A 15,044-nucleotide genomic window follows, 5' to 3' on the forward strand; every position below is an offset into this window, starting at 1 on the left:
CTTTTTACATTTATTTTCTAACATGCACTCCATTGCACCTTTCGTGGTTTTCATTTTTTTTAATTTTACATTTGACACTTTAAATTATATTTTATATATATATGTCATGTCATATATGAGGTGCAGCTGAGGTGCAGCTGTTGGTGTAGCGGGATATACTATCATATACATATTTGTATGATATGGTCAAATTGAATTGTTCTATGGTTATATTCTCAAACAAACTTAAGAACTGCACATTAAATGAGATGTTATCTCAGTTGCCTTCTCACCTGAATTACTCAGAAAGTTCTTGGGTTCCTCTTTATAAGGGAACACCAACGATTCAATCTATATTCAGGTCCTCGGTAAGCTATGAAAGAGAGAGAAAAAAAGTTGTCAGAGGAAGTGACGGTCATAAACAGAAGAGAAATTGGGCTGGTTACCTTAGTAACAAACTAGCTGCAAAAAAAAGATTCTCGCAGTGAGAGCTGAAGACAACATGGAAGAGCTGGGTAAGACAACTTTCACACTTTACATAGCTGATCATCCACAAAGATTTGAAATGGTTATTGTAATTCTAATAAATTCAGCTCAAGCTGAATTTACTTACAATCAATGTACAATGTCATGCAGAATTGAAAATAGTGGCTACGACATGAGTACTTCACGTATTCTTTGAGTGACACCAAGTACAGTGTATACACTACAAAGCTATTTAATTTTTAAAAAATGCATTCATTATGAAAAAAAAATCGGGACAATTCTTTGTCATGCTGCTTTTGTTTCTTTGTTTTGTTTTCATTGTAACCTATGATAAGTCACGCTGTTTTTGTTGTTAAAATTACTCTAAAGTCTATATACATACGTGTCACGAATATTCTAATGGAACAAATGTTTAAAAAGAAAAAGCTGGTCTTCCCTGGTCATCAGAATATACATAGCATGTTGTAAAATAACATTTCCTTTAGTTAAACATTAATTGGAGGTTGGGCAGCTTTTTTGGACACGTAAGGACAAACAGCAGGGCTATAACTCTGAAATTATGTTTCTTCTTTTTTAACATGCTTCTCCACTGAGACTTCAATGAAATAATGTTAGAGAAGTACACTTTGTGTGAAGGAGAATAATTGAATTTAATGTGATATTTGTCACCAGATTGTTACAACATTTTGAAAAGTTTCACTTCTGCAGCACGTTAGCAACCACTTCCTGAGGAAACTGACTTGCATGACTCAACCTCAAACTGATTCTCCAGCACCTTAATACGTGCAGAAGGAGCATCCAATTTTACTGAGCAGGCACATTTCTATTTAACAATTAGGAATAGCATATTTTTGTGTTTATCTTTCAATACATAGAAAACAAAATCAATAATTTTTTGTGGTAACATAGTATGCATGTCATTATTTTTAATATATGTGATTATGTGTGGTTAGAAGATTTAAAGCCTGTGTCCTGTCACAGATTTGTTGTTGGAGGAGCTGGCCTTGAATTCACAGCGTTCGGAGGGTGTCGCTGAAAACAGCAGCAATAATCCAACTGATGGCGAGGTAAAGATAGAAGCACGAAAATCACATACAAAATGTTGTCCTAATGATCAACTAGTTTAGTTTAACCTTCATGTCATCCTCAAACAAAGAGCTGATAGAAACTGTTGTTTATTTTGGCTTTGTGTGCACAGGTGACAGGTCCAGTTTATGCTGCACTGAATAAGAAAGGAAAAGGCCCAGTCTGCAAAAATATCTACAGGTGAAGCACCTTTTAGTAACTCCTGTTGACCCTGATTGACATTTCATTGAGTAAACCTTTTTAGAAGTATTACAAAATTAAATGAATTAATTGCATATTTTGTTGTATTTACAATATCTTCCGGTTTTCTCTTTTTACATCTTCATTCACTTAACAATCTAAGTAACTAATGGCGCGCACATTTTAAACACATTAATTGTAAATTAACAGTTTATTCCCGATGACAATTACTGTATAGTGTTGTGTAGATTTGCACACTTTAAATTTATGAATTGAGTTTATAATTCCCATATTTTTTATTGTTTACAATTAATGGTCGCACGCATCATAGAAACTGTTCCAATACACATTTTTCTTCACTATAGGTTTCAACAATAATCACTTATGGTATGTGTGGTAAACATGGAGGTTGATTTTTATTTTTCTGAGATATTTCATTTCTTTCTTTCCTGGATTTGTGGATATTAGTGATCTGCCAGCTCCTGTGGCAGTTTCCCCAGCCCCTGACTCACCTACACAGGAGCTTGATTCCATCCTGCAGGATCTGATGAGCCTGGGAGAAGAGGTAGTGTCAGTTTGTGGACTGTAATTGATTGGAAATTGTCAATATGAATCTATCAAAACACATCACATTATCACTTACATAAAAAATACACAGTGCAGTGTGTATTCATTTGGTAAGGTAGAACAGAGTGTGTGATGTGTAGAGAAGCTTTTTGTAAATGTATGTCATTATGCAGCTTGACAGCAGAGGGCAGAATTGCACTAGTGTATAAAAAGCACAGCCTTAAGTATGAAGTATAATTGCGCTGTAGGAGCATTGATTAACACTATCCTTTAAAAGACATGAATTTCAATTATATGTCTTCCTACTAAAACAGCATATTTATTTGTATATTGGACAGGATCCAGAGTCTTCTACGACCCCACCACCTCTTGCACAGAAGCAATCGATAAAAAATAAAACAGAAGTTGGGAAACAGGACCACAAGGAGAGCAGCACAGCAGGTTCAGAAGCAAAGGGTTTGACTTCGAAGAAGAATACAGACTCTATAGATGACCTGCTTGGAGGTCTGAGCTCTGACCTGGAGAAGATTGGCGTGCGCACCACAGCCAAGGGCCATTGTGCTTCCTGCAACAAATGCATTGTGGGAAAGGTATAATAAGTCACTTTAACAAAAGGGCAATCTGTAAAATCTTTGTCACCCTTACAGAACCAAAGACAGTACAAAAAGATGTTCAAACAAATCAAAAAATGGTCTGTTTTAACAACTTGTCTTTTTTTAATCTGTAGATGATCACTGCACTTGGTGAGGTGTGGCACCCTGAACACTTTGTGTGTGTGGCGTGTAAGACGGAGCTGAGCACCACAGGCTTCTTTGAGAGGGAGGGTAAACCGTACTGCCACAAAGACTACCATCAGCTCTTCTCTCCTCCCTGCGCGTACTGCAAGGGGCCAATTATGCAGGTGAGAAAATCTTCTGTTAACTATTTTGAGCACACATTGCACACACATGTCTCTGCTATATATAACATAAGCAAATACACATTTTTCCAATAAGATTTCATGATGACAGACTACAGCTACTTAGATCTTTTTTATTTATCACATCTATCAGTTTAGGTAAAGCACAAAACCATTTTAGGATTCAGCAGTCTTATTCTGCAGACCAAAGTGATTTATCAGAAAGCAATGTGACTTCTATGAGTCATCACTTAATGTAGTTAATTGTTCATTTCCTTCTTTCTCACATCATGTGAGATGACGCAGATGTTTCTGATTGAAATGTCACATTTATATGTCTGGTCTGTTTAACAGAACATCCTGACAGCTCTGGACCAGACGTGGCACCCTGAGCACTTCTTCTGCACTCACTGTGGAGGCCTCTTTGGACCTGAAGGTGAGAGGCTTGTGCTTGCATGTATCTTTTTATTTTAAATTTCAGCAAACAAGCACACTATTTCTAAAATGTTTTCTAACAAGGAATTTGTCTTGTACCTGTCACAGGTTTTCTAGAAAAGGACGGGAAGCCGTATTGTTGCAGGGACTTTTACCAACTCTTCGCTCCCAAGTGCTCTGGCTGCGGAGAGTCAGTGAAGGAGAACTACCTGACTGCAGCCAATGGCACCTGGCATCCAGAGTGCTTTGTGTGCGCGGTGAGCCCCTTACCTCAGACCACACACACAGCTCTGGCTCACGCACAAGCCTGGGAATAAATGAGATAGATACCCACACATTTGCTTTATTTGCAACATTTGGACCACAAGGATGATGAGAACCTTATGGCTGATGAATACGCTGCGGTTGAAATGATGCAAATAAATCAAGGAAACCATATTCCTCAGTGTGGGTATCTTTTACATTCTCTTCCAAACTACCCATGTATGCAGCATCTGGATGAAAACGGTTCAGTGTGCAGTCTACTTCTCTTTACCCAGCTACGAGTGATATAGCTAGACAGAAAATACTCCCAGTAGAGCTGTTCTGACAGAGGGTAGAAACTCTTTTTTTGTTTTTTGCTCCTCATATAAAATTGTTCTTGACTGATCATGAAGTACATCACTCTTAAAACCCCACACACAAATAATTGCATTAATGAATGAACCTCAAAACCCAAATATGGCCTACATTACTACCTCCTAACCCATGACCAACGCATTAAGTAACTCACCTTAATCACAGAGGCTGAACACTGTTTTAGATGGAGCCATCATAATTAGCCAGGTCACAATTTTACCTGCTCTTTGTTAACCTAAAAATAACTCCAGAGGGCAGCAGGTCACACACTACTGAGGAGATGAAGAGGCTACGAACTGTGTCCAAGCCTTTTTAATCAACTCAGTGTAAATAATTTTACAAGGTAGTTCATAAAATGTCCTACCTTTCATTGATTGCAGCTTAGTAGTGTTAAGAATAAATATATGAAATGTCCCCACAAACCTGCTGCAGGGTTACAGCAGGGTCATCGTTGACCTCTTTTTCAAACTGCTGGGCCATTTTTAACTAAAGCAGAGTGATTATCACTGGAGATTTTGATTCTAAATTAATTCAATTGTTGTCTGCCAGACATTTTCTGAATCACAATCCCTCTTTTTTTTTTGCTTGATCATATTTTAGGACTCAGTCATTAAAAAACACCAACAGTACCAGACCTTTCTCACATGCAGCGGACATTTTGATCTTTTTAAACCCAGGCGTTACTCCTGTCGTTTATGGACTGTTCTGTGCTGGACCTGGTTGTTGTCATGGCTTACTGGCACATAGAAATGGAACCTGGCCTTCGTATTAATATTTAGGCTACACCTGCGCTTTTACTACCAGACATGTCTGCCAAGAGAAACTTCTGAAGTCCACCACAAGAACATTTGCAGCTTCCCTCCTGTACAGACCTCTTAATGTTCTGTTCTAAAGAAGGTGACACACTATGGGGTGCCAGTGCTGCCTTGTCTAAAAAGGCTTCCACAGCATGAAGCAATAACAAAAGCTATCTGTATCCCCTTAAAAAAAAAAATTGCTGACAGAACATGCTAACATTATATTAACTCATGCCATTTGCATGGTCAAAATATGGGGAGCAAGTTTTGTTTCAGTATATTTTGGTTAGGATTTCAGGAGAAGCATAATTGACAGTTATCCTCGACCTCCTCAGATAATGCTTCCAGTACAGAATAATGTTCAAGAAACAGAAGCACATCTTGATCGACAAATTGCACCATCTTATATTGCCCTTTGTTATTCTCAAAGCTGCATGGTAGCACATGTTGATGGGTAGCACTATTCGATAGAACACCGCTGTTTAGCTAAGTGGTTACATTATGTCCAAATTAAAGAGGCTCTCTGTTTCCAAATGTATCCACTGTCCAGTCCTCTCAATAACGGCAAGAAGCCCTCCCCCACGTGAAACAATTATTTATTTCCGTTTTACAATCTAATAAAATAAACAACGTTTATTTAAAAATGATTTTGATGCAGAACTAAAGCTGTAAAATTCTTTAAAAAATAAAAGGTTCAGATGAGAGTACATTTGGTCTATAATACTTCCTCTGTTTTACCAAATGTAACCTTTATCCCTCCCGTATCGTCCCTCCTCTCTTCTATCTTTTCCCCTCATCACTTTCTCTTTGTTATCCTCAGGACTGCCTGAAGCCCTTCACTGACGGCTGTTTCATGGAGCTGGATGGTCGACCCCTCTGCTCGCTGCACTTTCACTCCCGGCAGGGCACTCTGTGCGGAGGCTGCGGTGAGCCAATCACAGGCCGCTGTATCTCTGCCCTTGATCACAAGTTTCACCCCGAGCACTTTGTGTGCGCTTTCTGTCTGCGGAAACTCAGCCAGGGTGTCTTCAAGGAGCAGAAAGGGAAACCATACTGCTCGATCTGCTTTGACAAACTGTTTCTTTAACCGACAGAAAGTCAACAGATACCTTTAAATGCTTGATCAGTCACTCTTAAGATTATCACTTAAATTAGGCAACTAAGTTTTCAAAACCGGATACATCACACTGCATGATTCTTTTTGCTTAAATGTTTGACTTTTTCAGTGATAAGCAAGCTGATAGTAGCTGAGGTATATTATGACATTTAAAGAGATTTTGGAGAATAAAATGGATTTAAAATAACAAGTAAAGTAAAATGTAACTTAAGAAATAAATAGATTGTGTAAAAATACCAAGGGAAAAAAGGCTTACGTTGTAATATGATTAATGACATGGTCGTTAAACACAAGGAAAACACCCATATCCCATTTTAAAGAACTGAAACAACATTTCACATGTGTGATATTTGGATGACTCTAAAAAAGTGTGTTTCTGACACTTGGGCTAAATGTTATAGGATGTCATATTTCATGACACAAAATCTATAAACAGAGAAAGAAAAACAGAGGTGTAGTTTTAATCCATGGTTTCCATTAAATGATCCTCAGTTTGCCGTCAATCTTGGCAGCGTGCAGATCCTCTCCGCAGTACGGAGCTGTTGTCTGTCGGTCTGATAGCTTGTATTGGCAGTGGCTGGCATAGAATCATTGTGCCAGCCTGAGTTTCCTCTTACTTTCTATTTGGGCCCCGGCATGCATGTAAGATTAAAACAACCTCCTTCTTCTGCACACAGCCTCCTTTATAGATGGCTATGGAAGATTAATGAAGGTGTTGAGATGAATAAAGGTGTTTTCAGAAGGAGCTCCTTTGCATCACTGCATTTCTTTAGTGGCTCACTTTTGACTGCTGAGGGAAAACTCAGACTTAAAATGTTTAAGAGTTAATTTATGTTCAAGGCTGAAGTTCATGTCTGGCCTTATGTTGCTATAGCCTGATATTTTGCTAACTTCTTCTTAGAATTCATTGTATGGATGGTACAGTATGTGAAAGTGAGGCTCATGAAATATTGAAAGTTCAGATTTTTCTGTGCAGTGTTTTGCAGTTTTTAAAAATATTCTTTCTTTCTTTTACTTTTGTAAATATTGAAAAATAGTGACATCTAAAAATAGTTAATAAATGTTGATTATTTTTCACCCTTTCCTTCCAAGCTGTATGTGTTAAATTATTGATAACACACTAAATTAAATTGAAATAAATCAAACACACTCCACCTAAAAGTATAATGTTTAGAATAAAAGCCATTGGAAATGTTCATATAAAAACTAATACAGACATAGTGTGTGTGTATATGTCTGCGTTATATTAGTAGGGCAAATATACAGGTATCATTTTAAATGTGTAGACTGACTCAAATCCCAGGGTTGCATAAGAATGACAATGGCAGGGTTCAATCTTTGTGAGGAGCCAGTTTTAAAACATCCTCTGAATTGTTTTTGGAGGCACAACTAGGGACAAAATGAAAATCTCTGTAACCCAGGTTTATACCACTTTGTAGTTGAGAAGAAATTGTTCAGGCCAGTAAGGGAAATTTCATTCTGAGGGAAAGTTAAATTTGGGTTGGTTGAGGGATAGTCGGGGCATCAGAAAAGTAAAAAAATAAATAAATAAATAAATAAATAAAAAATAAAAAATGCATGTTTAAAAAAAAGAAATATAAAAATGGTTCAACCGAAGTTTTGTCAAACATGATGTATCCTAGAACCTGTAAATAATATATAACAACATAATATAGGTAACCAAACTTGCCAAACTTTGCTCACAATTTACCTCGACAGAGTTCAGACTCTACCCCAGAGTTAAACTGTAGCATGTCTAATCTTCACATGAACACTGGCTTCTCGTTGTTGGCCCTGTAGGCAGCTTTCTTCAGCTTTTCTTCAGGCCTCTTAGACGTGCTGTGAGAAGTGAGAGTGTGAGTGGGATAGGAGGTGGGCATTAATCATGCTGTCATCACTGTCAGAGCAGGCCTCTCACAGCCTCTTGGAACAAGTGTGAATGTATCTTGTTTGGTCCAAAACCAAGAGAGCAAGATTTTTAATGTTCTGATGGCGTTATTCCTAGATTCTTATTCAACACAAACAGAAGTGTTTAATGTTTAAACACCTGACACACTTTCCTTCTCAAAAGATACAAGTGACTGTTCACTTCTTAGCATGAATCACAAAACATTGACTTTGCTCTGATCTTGGACTTTTTCATGACACACACATTTTTAATTTCCTATCTTTACATGACATGAATTGAGTTGAAAATTGTACCATTTATTTTAACAACTTTCCTTACAAGCAGCATGTTTTTCTTAACTTTTACACAGCATTTTGACATTCTGACCTGTAACTTGTTATTTTTTTATGTGTAAAACGTTAGATACACAGTCCTCGTAAACATTCACCCTTGCTGTTAAGGGAATTCTTTTTTTGCAAATTCTAATTAAAAAATGTGATGCAGAGAGAAAAAAATCCGGCATTCACAGAAGAAATATGAGTGTTATCGTTTGACTGAGTGCATGGGGAGGAAAAGGGTTCTCTGGCACGTAGTGAAAATAAGAAAACATGAAATGTGAGCGGGAGTCTTTTTAAAAGGATGGTGCATAAAGGGCCGTCTGTGGAAAGCAGAGAGTGCGAGAGTAACTCAGGTGACATTTACTGCAGTGAAATAGAGTATGAAGGGTCTGAAAGCGCAGTGAGCCATGATGGCAGGTAGAGCTCACTCGAGGATGGAGGTATATATTGGGACATAAAGAATACAAGTGATGGGGGAGATGGGGTGAGGAGGGCAGAGGGTGACGCTGAAACCCAACACTTGCCTCCTCTCCTATAAAATGTCTGTCTGCTCCGCCACCCCTGATGGGGTCGGTCGATCTGCCTGTCCTGGACTGTTGACCCCATGGTGGGTAATGTCTGAACTGTCAGATAAGTCTTGGCTACAGACTCGCTCATTAATTAAGACATTTGGATGTAGACAGATGACCGAGCAAATGTTGTCTGGAGACAATCCAAGTTAGTCCTGACAGTTTTAAATCACAGCTCCTGCAGTGAAACATGGAGGGCTCACATTTTTATGATTTCACTACCGAGCCAGTGTGAACTAATGAACATAACAGGTCACTGCAGTGACTACTATAAGCACTGTTTGCTTTGCAGCTTATTTGCTCAAAGTTTTTTCATATACAATTTTTGTATTTCTTTTCACAGGAAGTAGAAATCATTGTTGCCATCAGTAACTCCCAATGTCTCCTAGTCTGATTTACAATTAAGAGGCTCTTTTAAACAGGTTTTTAGACCACGATGCCCATGATGCTATTCGATGTCATCACGGTACATCTTGTACCTGGAAAAACTGCTTGTAATTTCTGCCACAATCATTTTCTTAATCCATTCTGCAAGGATGAAGCATATATCCACCCACATTGTGAGTTCATTATGATGACTTTATTGGAGAATTCTTATTGCTGTAAAGTAGGCAGTAAAATATATGAACATTTACTCATTCTAAGTTGCTGGGTATTTCAGATACTGGCAGAAGTGGAAACCAGCATCCCTGCCACTTCAGTGATCAAAAACGTAAACATTATTTGAAGAACTTAAGTGTCTGAACTTAAAAGATTTGGCAAAGTATGCTTTTTGTTATTTAACATGCAAACTTCAGTGCTCCACAAACTTGAACTGGTAAGCCAGTTTGAGCCTGTGAAAGTGCTGAGTCTTCAGTGAATCAAGTGTTGTAAAAAGCAAAGGAAAAGTGACAACTTCAACACCTCAGTAATTACTTCCACACAGAGTGAAGTTGAGCTGAGCAGCTCCACTTCTGGGTGTGTTTGTTTTGGCGTTGAACTGAAGCCGGTTGCAGGTAACACACCTGATTCATGACTAACTCCTCTGTCCAAAAGGCACTTCTTGTTGTCCTTGGCCGAACACTAAGTACTGCACACTATCTAACACACACCGGCAGCCAAACACGGTCACACACAGTCACGCACACTCACTCACTCACACACACAAGCGCACACACCACACACAACAACACACACCTGATAATAATGTGTTTTTGTTTTACGTTCTGTTTTTATTTTGTCCACATATTCAAATGCACATCACACAAACACAAGACAATGTGTATATGTTGCTCAAACCCTCATGCACAGAAACTCATTTATTAAACAAATCTAGGCTTACTTTGTTTTTGATAAATGCACTGTCATCATTTCAAAAATCAAATAAATGTATAAATCAAATGTTTCTCTCGGCACACTCATCTCTTTTTCTTTTTTTTCTCTCTCTCGCTCTCTCACACACACATACATGCCTGGTAATGACAACTACACTGAGACACAAAGCATATATGAACACAAATCAATGCCTCCTCTGTGTGCTGGCTGATCCTTAACATCGGGGAACTTGAGGTCTCCAGCTATGTAGGTTAAAGGATGTCAGCTCCCAAGGGAGACACTATGGGAGGTTCTCAAGTCAACTTCGAAACTCTTCTCCCTCTGCTGAATGTCTTTGTCTCCTCTGTCTTACATCTCCTGCCAAGTCTCTCAGCTGGACCTCTTTGCTCAACACAGACAAACAAGGAGGGCAAGAATGAGAACGAGAGCAGGGTGCATTTTATCTGGATCCTACAGTAATTACAGCAAAGAGCAAACTGGCCAGGGCCATGAGAAAGATTTATAAGACAGTGAACTCCTTCCGTGTGTGAGTCTTTAGTGTCAAGAAGACTGATGGTTTCATTATGCCACTTCTTAGTGTCTGTGTGTGTGAACTGTACAGTGTGCCAGAGTCAGACAATGTGTAATAGATTCAAGGAAACTGTTTGTGAGATCGATGGAGCTTTTTCAGCAGGTACAAGTTTGGTTGGAACATGTTTAATTTGTGGGAAACCCTGCAATGATTGGGCCAATTGAATGAGGTCAGAGGACTTTTTTTTAGAAAGCAAAGGTTCAGACGAAGTTTTCACAGGGGTTGAAATCAAGTTATAAAAGAAAACTGAACTCGTCGCTTTGCGGCATTTCAATGAAGGCCCTTTGTTGGCCCTTTACAGTGACCTTTGGAGAAAAACCCTTCTTTTGAGTCTTATTAGTGTGTATTAATCTAAACACTTAAACAGAGGGATGTAACATCTCTGAGATACCTAAATGTTCATGTAAAAAGATAGCATAGGAGGAGACAGAGTTGCTACATGCATCACAAACATGCTGCCCTTGCATAACTCAGTGCCTCTGTTTGGCTACACGGTCAAGAATTACTGGAGCAGGCTGGCTTCGGAGGCAAAACAGGGGGCTTGGATTAGAGAATGGGTAAGATGCTAATTTCTAAAAACAAATTGGTAATATTGCTGTAAAACATCTGTTTACTGTCTCTTTAGCAGCCTCAGCTTTGACAATTATAAGCTTTGTCTTAAAAAAGCGATGGTCAACTGTTGTATGGCCCTATTAGGGAGTTTTGTAAAGTGAAGTCCCATGAGGTGTAGATCTGGACTGCCTGGTTCATCACAGCGGCTGCAGGGAAAAACACAGAGAAGCTGTGTAGAAACACACATCCACAGATTGTAACCTACACATAGGCCTATAATAGCAATGTAATGTACTCATAAAGCATACCACACTCACACCCATTCCCACAATTTTCTCCTGGGGTTTAATTTAATTTCATCAGGTGTCAAATTTCAGCACCTGAGCCCTGCTGTGATTGACAAAACATGTATTTAAATGACACTGAGACGACTCAGATTGCCTTGCAGAAGGTCATATTAGCAGAGTGCAAGAAACCTTTTAGTTGCAGGAGACATTTTTTTCGAATCACATAACCCCCAGTACTTTCTGTGACACCATGTTCCCACAAAAACCATCAACCAGCAAACAGCAGTACTTGTCTGAGCCCAGCTTGAACTATGTTCCTAAATGATGATGGAGTTGGAATGACTTCCTTGCATAAAAAAGATTTAGAGTGTATTAGTACAAAACCACTACATCGCTTTCATCACCACGATCCTTTTTTCATTTTTATAATCCTGCAACTTCAGTCATTCCTGGTTCGATTGATCTGTGAAGGCGGCAGGGTTCTTCACTTAAAGTTCTCTCTGAGGAAATGCTGAAGTCTTAAAAACTTGAAGTTCTTTAAATGTCATATTTAATTGGAACATCTCTCCTCCTTTGACATTTGGTAAACTACCAACGGACGATTACACTTTGCTTTTATGATAAATGTGCATCCCCTACTGGTACATGTTTTATATTTTTTTTTAAATTGAGCTATGCTTTTCAAAATAGTATTAATATAATCATGACATTATCAAATGCACCTTTAATTTTATCAGGTAACTTCATCAAACAAAGTTAAAGTTAGACCTGACTATAATTTATACATTTTACATTTAATTTGTGTTAAAATACATGAACTGTTTTTTTCTTTATTCTGGATGGAAGAGGTCTCTCCATCTCTCTCCTTTTGTAACACAGAATCAAAGAAAGTCAATGAAAGTGGAGCTTTAGAATAATTCAGGCATATTTATAGACAACGTTTTCATTTTCCGATCCTGAATGATGCCTGGTTTGGAAAAAGTTTCCACTTAAAAAGCTGAGTCTCCATCAGGGATTATGGCAGGATTTGAGCTCAAATGACTCTGTGGCTCATTTACTCTCTGAATCCACACAGGCTGCACAAATTAAAAGTTGAATGTGGACATGTCCAGTGATATGCAAACAGCATGAAATGAAGAACAACTTAGCCCTGTCTGTTTAATGATGTCATTGAGGGTGTCGGGGGTAAGGAGAGAGACAGAGGTTCCCTCTATTTCACTCAGAAACAGCACAAGATATGACAAACAGCAAACATTCTCTGAGAAATTGGGTTTCAAAATACAAAGTCATATTATGAGCACTAATAAACTAATGAAAGTAAAAAACTAGTCACATTTACATTTAAATTTTGGTTATTGCACCAGCACATGATAAATAATAAATAAAATAATAAAACACATTCCATATGAAAATACTGTAATGAGCATAAACTTATTCATGACACTGATTAAATATGATTTGTCCCAGTTGGGGCCATTTATATCATTAATCAAACCTATTTTAATTTGTGCAAAAAATATTTGGCTAAAAATACAAATGACTCCCAACAGTAATTTCTGGAAATCGTTCAGTTACGACAAATATGATGTGGAAAAATTATAAAAAAACAACAACTTTGGAAAAAAAAAAAAAACTGCCATCAGAAGGTCAATGTAATTTATTGAAAATACAATATGTGTTCAGCTACACGGTTTTCATTAATACAAACCACAGGGTCACTTAGTCAGTGGTCACCAAACGTTTGTTATGTCCCTTAATTATTACATCAACTCTGTTGACAGTCATCTGAAATCACTGTGCAGCATGAAAATTGGATGGTTTGACAGTTGGACTCACAATACCGCCAATTCTAAACTGCTCATGCCAAATCTCTCATACAATCTTTCAAAATATGTATGGTATATATTACATAACATCATGTACATTAAATCTATATAACAAAGATTAAGGTCTTTACCTGCTAACATTTGTTATAAATTGGTGCCATACAAATAAAGACTGATTTATTGAAATTTGGGTGGAATCACACTGAGCAAGGTCTTTGAGTAATGTAAGTTAATGCTTGATTGGGTTTCAGGCACTTGTGTGTTACTTGTATTTATTTATTTAATTAGGACAGTGCACACTAATCAAAATATATTGACAAATATCATCCATGTAAGTATGCCGGAATTTGTGCAAAAGCTACATTTCATCCTTTGTCTTAAGGCAGGTAAAAAATAAAATAAAATAAAAAAAACTTTTAAAAAAACTAAGACAATTTTACAAATCAATTGGATTCTTTTCGACAGGGCACAGCGGTTGACGAGAACAAAACATTCTGATCAGAGCAAAAGGAACAATGTCGATTTGAACTACATGCTTACATATCACCCTGTTCATCATGATGCAGTTAATAATACAATCACCACCAGTTTTACTTAAAATGAGCAAGAAACGTTTTTGGACTTTTGAAATTCTGGTATACACTCTGTTATATTAGAGATGTGCTTCTCTTAATAATGCACAAACAGGACTTGTGTGGATATGCATTAGTAGACAGATGTCAGAGCAGGGCTGCAACACACTGCTACACAGGAGGCTCACCGGAGCAGTTGGGAGTATGGTGCCTTGCTCAAGGGCGCAAGGGACCCAAACAATAAACTTCAGAGGAGGCATGCTTAGAATGACATAAGCCGTACATTCCTTTATTCATAACCCAAACTATAGGAAAAGATTTAATATTTGAACCCATCATTCTGCTGGGATTCAAGCAAATGAACCAACAAAAGGATCTTTAGTTAGTTTAGTTTCTAAGGAGGGAAGTTAAAGTATGACTAAAATTAAATGGCAATTCACCAGGTACGCTTCAATGGATTGAAACAACAATGGATCAGACAGACCAACCACTATCATGGCTGAGAAAGGTCATCATGCAAGTGAGCTTTCTGTTCATAATACAAACCTTAACACTAGGGATGTCCGATAATATCGGAGGGCCGATATTATCGGCCGATATTGACTTAAAAATGTAATGTAATATGCCTCTTCCCTTTTTTTATATTGTCTGTGGTGTTGTTTGAGGCTGTTTGTTTTTATTTACACTAAATAAATATGGCACTTTTTTCCATAATTTAAGTTGTTCTCTTATTTTTCTCAGTGTGTACATTTGGAAAGCCATGTTTCATTCACATATGCATCCAGTGGGGCATCACAATAAAATTAGGCATAATGTGTTAATTCCACAGGAGATATTTTATGTTGCTGTTATCTAACAGTTTTGATGTAAAAAGTCTGCATATATCGGTATCGGTGATATCGGTATTTGTGATATCGGTGATATCGGTATCGGAAATTAAGAGTTGGACAATATCGGATATCGG

General features: G+C 37.8%; 1 protein-coding gene across 1 annotated transcript; it reads left to right on the top strand.

Annotated features, from left to right (window-relative positions):
* The first annotated feature begins 168 nt into the window (after positions 1-168).
* On the top strand, positions 169-7,324 carry lpxn (leupaxin). Its single transcript, XM_079350228.1, has 9 exons — positions 169-494; positions 1,447-1,532; positions 1,664-1,731; positions 2,200-2,296; positions 2,637-2,888; positions 3,026-3,199; positions 3,551-3,632; positions 3,740-3,888; positions 5,867-7,324. Exons 1-9 carry the CDS (start codon positions 482-484, stop codon positions 6,131-6,133), a joined length of 1,188 nt encoding a protein of 395 aa, XP_079206354.1. The 5' UTR covers positions 169-481; the 3' UTR covers positions 6,134-7,324.
* Positions 7,325-15,044: the final 7,720 nt, after the last annotated feature.

This window comes from Symphodus melops (assembly GCF_947650265.1).
Source record: "Symphodus melops genome assembly, chromosome: 8".
Lineage (NCBI taxonomy): Eukaryota > Metazoa > Chordata > Actinopteri > Labriformes > Labridae > Symphodus > Symphodus melops.